The 8,886-nt window shown below is 48.3% G+C and overlaps 2 protein-coding genes across 3 annotated transcripts; both read right to left on the bottom strand.

Moving 5' to 3' along the window:
- Positions 1-898: 898 nt before the first annotated feature.
- LOC123049103 (uncharacterized) lies at positions 899-1,561 on the bottom strand. The gene has a single exon (XM_044472094.1). The coding sequence runs from the start codon at positions 1,433-1,435 to the stop codon at positions 1,064-1,066; it is 372 nt and encodes a 123-aa protein (XP_044328029.1). The 5' UTR covers positions 1,436-1,561; the 3' UTR covers positions 899-1,063.
- Positions 1,562-3,549: 1,988 nt separating this feature from the next.
- LOC123052326 (adenylyl-sulfate kinase 3) lies at positions 3,550-8,291 on the bottom strand. 2 transcript variants are annotated; one of them, XM_044475465.1, is made up of 7 exons: positions 7,871-8,291; positions 7,091-7,237; positions 6,359-6,508; positions 6,088-6,206; positions 5,902-5,986; positions 5,037-5,083; positions 3,550-3,894 (listed from the first exon to the last, which is right to left on the bottom strand). In XM_044475465.1, the coding sequence occupies exons 1-7, from the start codon at positions 8,175-8,177 to the stop codon at positions 3,796-3,798; spliced, it is 954 nt and encodes a 317-aa protein (XP_044331400.1). In that variant the 5' UTR covers positions 8,178-8,291; the 3' UTR covers positions 3,550-3,795. The 2 variants fall into 2 exon arrangements, with proteins under 2 accessions (XP_044331400.1, XP_044331399.1); XM_044475464.1 differs by having other exon boundaries at positions 7,091-7,240; positions 7,871-8,286.
- Positions 8,292-8,886: the final 595 nt, after the last annotated feature.

Genomic DNA, 8,886 nt, shown 5'->3' on the forward strand with positions numbered 1-8,886 from the left:
CGGGGCAGCGATTTGCTTCATTGTATTGGTCTGCATCGATGACTTCTCGAGTGCTGCTTCTACAAGTTCATGGGTTCAAAAAAAGTTTGCTCCGCCGAGGTGAAGCTATCCTCACAATGCGCCGCCAATGGATGTGGATGTAGGAGGAAGAAGACTTCGACACCCCAAAGATTTGAATGTAGCTTTATTTTTCTGTATGAGTGTGTTTGTAAGGACATGCAGTGCTTAATATATGACCTTAGGGCATCCATAATGTGTAGAGGGAGCACCGCCTCTCTGTTGGGTCCCACGCGTTGCCTCTAAGTTTTAGGGGAAGTTACGTAATGTATAAGGTTGTGGTCACCTCTTAGATTGCAGGTTTAGAAAACGAGTTTCTCAATGTATTTTATTCTACCATAGCCATTCCCAAGAACTGACATATGGGGGCACTCAATTTCTATATTTCTTAGAGGCAGCCTCCATGCTAAGAGGCGATACTAATAATTTTGGGCTAAAGGTTGAGGTTTGTAATGGATGGAGATTGTCTCTGAGAGGAGAGAGAAGGCTTAGAGGCAGAAAAACCATACACTGTGGGTGCTCTTGGACCCTTTCACAGTAAAAAAAAAAAGGCATGATGAACAATAGTCCCCGTTGCCGTCACCATAAACAATTGGCTCATTTGGCCATTTTCACCAGAAAAACTCGCCCGCATGGTAATCACATCAAGTTATCTCCCGATTTTGTCTAAAAAAAGTTATCTCCCGATTAGTAGCACGATTTGGTATACCATGACAAGGACAGGAGAAGAAACGTTCTCCGTTTACAACTTTGTTTCCTTTCTGCACTAACGGGCATAATTTCCATCTGTTACACAGTGTTTCAACTTTTCAAACCAAATAATCGAAAAATAAACCAAATGTGAAAAACCGTCTTGATTTCTCGCTGAAGCCAACCAACCAAGCTAATATGTACAGCGTTTATACAGTTACTACAAAGAATGGAACGGACAAAGCGGCACCACCGCCTAGCTAACACAAGCCCGACACGACGATCGCCAGTACACATGCACATCGCGGCTGCTTTCCTAGTCGTCCGAGTAGTACAGCCCCTCCTCGTCGGAGCCGCCCATCCACGTGGACGACGACGAGCCGCCGTCGGAGGAGAGCGAGAGGGACCTCCGGTAGCTGTACAGCACGGCGCCGGGCGGCCGGCGCGCCATCCAGCCGCCGCGCCCGGACGCCGGCACGTAGTACTGGTCCGGCTCCGGCAGCGGCAGGCAGAAGAAGACGTAGAGGCACTCGGCCAGGCGCTCCAGCTCCCGCGCGGGCGGCGTGAGCAGCGCGCGCAGCACCTCGTCGGCCCGCAGCCGCCGCCGCTGCCCCGGCCGCGGCGGCCCCTGGCACAGCTCCGCCGGCACCCGCGCCGCCGCCGCCAGCCACGCGCCGCTGAACACCATCCGTCCCCTCTGCTGCTACTGCTGCTGCCTCGCGTCCCTCGCTGACCGTCCCGTGCCGTTTTGTTTGGCGCCGTCGGCCGGTTGCGTGCGCGTGCTCTGGCTTGTGTGGAGTGCGGGGGGGGGGGGGGGGGGAGGAGAAGAGGGAAGTCGGGCGCGCGAAGTGGTGGCGTGGAAGGGAGCCCGCGGGGGGGGGGGGGGGGGGTTTAATATATGTCTCGGCAGGTCACTGCGTTAGGACAGGAGGGCGTCAGCGGCGGGGAAGGCGCGGGTGGCCGGCGGGGTGGGTTTGTTGTGAGTACGTGCCGGCGCGGTCGTCGTCGACTCGTCGCTTCCGCCGGCGGGCGCGCGGCCTGCTCCGAGGAGGTTTCGTTGGTTTTTCCGCGTTCCGGGGCTGTGTTTTGAATGGTTGTGGTTTGTGTCGCACCCGCACGGGTGCAAGCAAAGGTGTACAGAACGCGTGCGCCGGGTCCGGAGACGGTGTATGGTCCGGTGTCTCCGGTCGGTCGTCTCTTCGTACGATGGAGAATGCGGTGACCAAGTGCCGTAGCCGTCTTGGATGGTTCAACGGAGACGGGGAAGGATTGACCCGGTAGGAAACCACACGTCGTGGCCCGCTCCAATGTCACGAGTTAGAGTTAGCTGCAGATCAGTTTACCATTCCAGGGTCTGTGCAACCCGTGTGCGGATCCATGCGACCACCCATCGTATTCCGTGGCCTGCTGAATTGTATCATCTTTCTTTCTTTTTCTTGTGATGCGGGAAAGGTGAATTGTATGGCCTTTATTGTCCTGGCATGACAAGATGTAGGACCGGTCTTCATTGACCAGATAAACATTTCAGGACATGCGCTTCCTATCACTTATGTATTATTTCGAGTTAGCATTCTTTCGCTTCGGACAATGCAAGAACGTACTACAATTGTTTTTCATTTTATTTGAAGGGAAGGATACTAGAATTGTTTTGGTATGTGCTGCAAGCAACAAGGCAGACGACTCTCAATAATTGGAAATTCAAATGGTCAGCATAAGAGCATCTCCAACAGGCGCCTAAAACTGCTTTGCCGTGCGCCCATCATCTGGTTTGGCGCGGCGCGCTGCGCTGGCTCCAGCAACCGCGCTAAAATGCAGCGCGCGCGCAAAAAATGCAGCGCGTGTGACTCACCGAGGCATATATGGCATTTTGAACACAAAATAAAGTTGAAACATTCAAAATGCAATGAACATGACATATAAAATTTCACACAAACAAGTTGATGAAGAAAAATTCATGCCCACAAGTTCATCCAACCAAGTTCAAAATGCAAATCAAGTTCAATACACAAATGAAAGACACATCATTCCTCGTCCTCGTCCTCGTCCTCATCTTCGAAAGACGATTCTTCCGCCTCCAAAGATGAATCTTCCTCCCTCTCCTCATCGCGCACCGCATCACGTGAAGCTCCAACGGTGTTGGCAAGATCTTCAACGGCATCTTCATGGGAATGTGTGCGAGGAGGCACATCGAAAGACATTCCGCCCATGGCGGCCGGAGGTGCACCCATGCCTCCCATGAGAGAAGCAAAATTCATGCCTCCCATGGTGGCCATAGCGTCGGGGGGTGCTCCAAAGCCAGCAATGCCGCCGAGGTCATCCGCGGCGGCATGAAGAGGCCGCGCGCGAGGCCGATGGTCGGAGGAGCTCCGGCGGAGGCGAGGCCAACGCCACCCGGGCTAGGGTTTGCGGCGGCGGCGGCGGCGGAGGGGTCACGGCTATAGGATGGGGTGAGCGGGGTGCCGGCGCGTGCGTCCATGGGATGCAGTTCGCCGGCACCGGCACGCGCAGGGCGTAGGAGGCGGAGAAGAGAGAGTACAGCGCGAGCGCTCGAGTGTGCCGCGCGCGGAAGCGGGCGACCCAAATACACCGCACGAGATAGCGAATCCGACCGCGCGCCCAACTCCTTATACCGCGCGCGCGGTTATTGCGCGCCCGCTGGAGCCACCCGCCGGGTTGCGCGCGTGCTAAACTGGCTAAATTTGCGGCGCGGCGCTTGTTTAGCGCGCCTGTTGGAGATGCTCTAACTGCTCTTGTACCTCATCGCAACAACCAGGAAACAGCACAAGTTGTGGGGCGAATAAATTAGTAACAAACTCCTACCACCCTGCTCTGGATGCCATTGCAATTTACACACTACATTTTCCTGCCGCAGCTAACAGAAGTTAACAAACACAGAAACTACGAGTAGACAGATCAACGCACACAACCAATCTGAACAAGCACAGAAAATAAAATAAAAACAGCCAGCGCTTGACTTATCCTGCCGCGCCGCTAATCTGGTGGAAATACCCTCTAGCATGACAACAGGCTCATGGCTTCCGTCACGGTCTACTCGTGCAGAAAGCCTTTGTCCTCGAGATAAGCAATCACTTGTGCCGCCATGTCGGATGGCGAAGGGCACACGCCATCCACTTCCTTTATCTCAATCTGCAATCAAAGCAAACTCTTCATGCTTCAAGGTGAAGGACAAAACTGGCAACTGCTTGTCAACGGCAGGAAAGAGCACCCGAAGAGATCATGACAACTTCTTACAAGCGGCTTAGCTGTATTAAGTATTATGGCCTGACGCACTCGCCCATTCACCACATGGTTTGGAGAGCTTGCCCCCCCCCCCCCCCCCCCCAAGGTTAAATTCTTCGCATGGTTGACCTTGCAAGACCGGAACTGGACCGCCGACCGGTTGGAGCGGCGTGGTTGGGATAATTGTGGGCTTTGCCCGCTTTGCAAACGTGAGCAAGAATCGGGCATCCACCTCTTCGTCAAGTGCCGCTTCTCCATTAGGCTTTGGCGATCGGTCATCGACAAGTTTGGTCTTGTGCACATGGACACCTCCAATTGGCACCTTGAGGATTCCCTCATGCAATGGTGGGATAGAAGGACCGACATGCGAAACCCCAATAGACGAGCGATGGCCTCCCTCACCATGCTCGTCTCTTGGACTATTTGGAACGAGAGAAACGCGCGGGTGTTTCGCAACAAGAGTGCGCCGCCGCCTATCCTGCTCCAAAATATCGTACTCGAGGCAAAACTATGGGTTACGGCAGGTGCTAAGAAACTAGGGCGTATTGTTGTACGAGAGTAATTGCCATGCCGTTTTGCAAGGGCGCTTGTAAAAACTCTAAACTCTATTCTCCTCTTATTTAATGGATGAGGCAAATCTTTTGCCTCCGTTTCGAAAAAAAAACAACCACTAGGAATTATATGAATTTAAGTGCCTCCTGCGGCTGTAAATTCAACGTTTATGATGGCGTATTCACAGTAAAGATCAACCTACGCATTTAAACAGTGTACTTGGTAATTAACCATATCAAACATGTACCCTCTAGTGCTGTCCTCAAGTATAGAGCATGTTGACGATTCTCTTTAGCATGTTAAGCATGCGTTCTTGATTATGTTTCAAAGATGATGAAGCGTGCTCTATTTTCCCAATTCAATCATTTTAGGTTAGAATATCAGTGAGCCAACTACTAAATACATGACGGCAGAAGCAATCACATTAACACCTTAAATAATGCACACTTGACCATGCGAAAATGATAGCACTTAGCATGTATGACATGATGATGTACCTCGCAATTTAATGGCGCTTCATATGGGTCATCAATACCAGTAAACCCTGCAGAAAGACAAAATTAGAGCTTGAAGACTTGAAGGATGAGTGCACCACACAAGGTTTAACAAGACAGGCCAAAAAATTTATTGCAAGATTATTTGCGAAGAATGGTCAAACAGAGGCGACAAAGTGAAAATAAGTACCCACATGGGAACTTATTTCACTGCAAAAACTTACACAAAAGTATGGGAGGCAAAAGGAGGGTTTCAGATTTATTATTTTCCTTGCATTTTCCATTTCCAACTGGATAACAGCCTAACCCAACATAAAAATGCACACGCAAACCGAAAAAGATGTTTAATAGTTGTCACAAAGACCAGTTCAACTGTTCTTGTCTTAAGCATTAGAGACAAAAACAACTTGAATGCGATGGAGCTCCTAGAAACTCACAACACATATCAATTAAAATACGAGAAAATCAGATAGTTTGAGGCAACTTGGAAGTTCCGATGGTGATGTCTAGTTGTGCAGTTAGAGACAGAACCTTGCCTACAAACGGTGATCCCACGATGATCATACGTAACACCATTACACAATGAAAATACTAATCTACGTAGTATGTGCATCAATACATCTAAGCATGGCTGCGAGCTTGCAATTACCAATCACAATCCTCACAGAATTGACGATTTCAAGACTTGGAGAATGACTGAGTGTGATATTTTTCCTATCCGGTTTTGCTTTCCCGAAATATGCATAGTTTGGTTAGTGTAATTACAAATTTGATTATAAAAAACAGGATTTTTTTTAGCTAAACTGAAGAGTGAAGCACTAATCGATTATTTTCAGCTTGGACATCAAAGATTATATGATAATCTCACCCTTTATTTTTCCTGCACGAGCAAGCTTATAAAGGCCCTTCGGATCCCTTGCTTCACACAATTCCAAGGACATGTTCAAGAAAACCTGCAAAAAAGTTGACGAGAGTTTGTTCAGCAGTCATGACAAAAACCCAGTAGGAAGCTAATTTCAATAGAGATGAAGGTAAAATAAGAAGAATCCCTTACTTCAATAAAACTACCGTCTGACAACAGTGCACGACAAGACTCTCGGTCTCTCCTATACGGAGATATAAAACTAGCAATGCACACTAGACCTGCATCTGCAAATAGCTTTGCAACTTCACCTGCTCAAAAATAGTTGAAACAAAACGTAAGTGCAAATGGGTGGACAGTAAAAGACATCAGCACAAGCATGTTTTTTCTGTTTACAATTTTTTATCTTCATTAGAACTTTGTTAGATCTACAAATACAATTCTGTGTTCAGGAGATACTTACCAACTCTGCGTATATTTTCAGCACGATCTTCAGCTGCGAAGCCAAGATCCTTGTTAAGACCATGTCTTAAGTTATCGCCATCAAGAACATACGCAAGCTTCCCTCTTGTATGGAGCTCTCGACCTAATGTGCATGCCAAGGTACTTTTACCTTGACAATGCGAAGTAAAAACAATATAGAATTAGATAAAGGCACTAATAAAGCATCATCAGTAAAATAAAAGGAGGTTTACATCGAGAATAAATGCTAAATATTAGTAGAATGTTTTAGTTGGCAAATTGTCTCTTCAAATAGCAGAGTTCTGATTTACTGCAATGTTAGACATTGGTGAAGAACAAACGAAACTCTAGCAAGCACGATGAACATCAGCCACATAGATAGCATAATATATTAATATTCTCTTATAGTACTCTTGACAATTTAGCAGAGTTGACCTTTCACAACTTGGAAGTTATTTTGTGATGAATTTAATACCTCAACATGATGTAATCTATGAAGATGGAGTGAACAATAACAATATGAAAAATTGACAGCTAAATTATGAAGAGTCATAGAATTGACACCTTTTGGCCTTAATCAATTGTGTTGAACTGAAATGATTTATGTAAAGTAAAGATATACCGGTCTGTAGGCAAAAAATGTAGTTGAATGACTCATACTTGAACAACTCAAAAAATGCACCCACATTTTATGAAGCAGACATCACAATAAATCCAGGTGATCTTTAATTACCTGAACCACTAAGGCCTGTAATCCAAACAACACACCCTTTCTGCTTCAGTAGATTTTGCCGGTCAGTCTTGCCCACTGGGCAATCATGCCAGAAGATATTTGATGACTTGGGCACAGTTGACGACATCTCCAAAACTCTGTTCTCGCCTTCTACACAGTTAAATCGTTAACATGACATGATGACAATAAGAAAAGGCACAATAATAAAGATATAAATGATCTTAGGTACCCCCTCCGTAAACTAATTTAAGAGTGTTTAGGTTACTATTTTAGTGATCTAAACGCTCTTATATTTGCTTACAGAGGGAGTACAGAAGAAGGCTAAACAGAAATATTCATTGCCAATGTCATCAAGTAGAACCCTCGCAAAAAAAAAAATTCATCAAGTAGAAGCAATTCTTCCTTGAGCTCCATGATGTGAAGTCAGCTACCAGTCAGCGATGTAACAAGGGGAGGGGGTTGTGCATTCTAAGCCCAGGTCAAGATTTCAATAGGAAACAATTCCACTAGGTACTACTGCTGTAGTAGTATATGCCGGCAACCCACCCCGATCCAAGGGCCGAACCGGAATTGTAAGCATGGAAAATAAACATTTCCGGCGGCTGCTGCGACGCCCCCGCTGATCTAGAATTCCCGCGAAGCCCCGGCCAAAATGCGACTGAGATTTCACGCGGCCACGCTCCCCGATCACCAGGCATCAACCGCATTGGATCAGATAATCAAATTGCCCAAGGAGCAGAAACGAGAGGAAGGAAAAGGAGAGGAAGGTTAGGTACGTGCCTAGGCTGACCCCGATGTGCTCCGCACTGGACCGGCCGCCCGCGCATTCGGCGCGGGGGTCCCGGGCTCGGACCGGCGGCGCCCCGCCTGCTATCCTCCCCGGGGAGGAGGGCGAGAGGCGGAGGCGCGGGCGGAGCAACCCTAGATCCGCTGGGCTTCCGCCGCTTGAAGAGGAGGAGGATGAGGAAGAGGCGGTGCGCGGTTGGCGAGGGCACCAGCGGCTCGCGCGCTGCGGGCCTGCGGTGGAGGCGGTGAGGCAGCCAGTGGCGCGCGGGCGTGGCGAGGCTGCTGCTGCTGCTGCCTCCATCGGGGAAGGAGGAGTGATGGTTACGCCGCGCCTTTTTGTTTTCTGGAAATGCTTTGGGCCAGGAATCGGATTACTTGCTAATTTTGGCGGCGAATTCGGAGGAACTGGTACCGCTGCAAAGCGTACATTAGCGAGTGAACCTGGTATGTGAGTGCGTCTTGGTGCATCACTAGTAGGTGGGGCGCGCCCTGGGCGCGCCTCCTGTGCGTTCTTGTGCGCACTTGCCTTGGCTGTGCAGCTGTGCACCTGCATATGCAGGCCAGGGTACAGTTCACAAAAATTTAGAGAAAAGTGTTTATTCAAGAGACATAGCAAGGTAATAGGTGCATATTATAAGATACAGTAGGTCACAATTTTACAAGGTGGATGATAGAGCACAACATTGAATTGAAATCAAAGGCTAACATGCTCCAAAAGAAAAACGATCTTCAAAAGAAAAGTAGAGTTCATATATATAGATAGCAGGTGCTGCTGATGACGATGTGTCTAGAGATTAGCTAAAGATGATAGATAGTTTATATATATAGATAGCAGTTGCTGCTGACAACGTCGTGTCTTGAGACGATGGACGGTGAGGGAGAGGCGGCGCCCTTCCTTGCATATCTTCTCTGAACTTTAAGTTTGCAATGAACTTAATACATTCTTCAAGACCAGCAAAACTTGTGGATTCTTGGAAAAAAAATCTGACCATAGTATTCAAACCTGTAGA

This window comes from Triticum aestivum, chromosome 2D, assembly GCF_018294505.1.
Source record: "Triticum aestivum cultivar Chinese Spring chromosome 2D, IWGSC CS RefSeq v2.1, whole genome shotgun sequence".
In the NCBI taxonomy this organism is placed as follows: Eukaryota; Viridiplantae; Streptophyta; class Magnoliopsida; order Poales; family Poaceae; genus Triticum; species Triticum aestivum.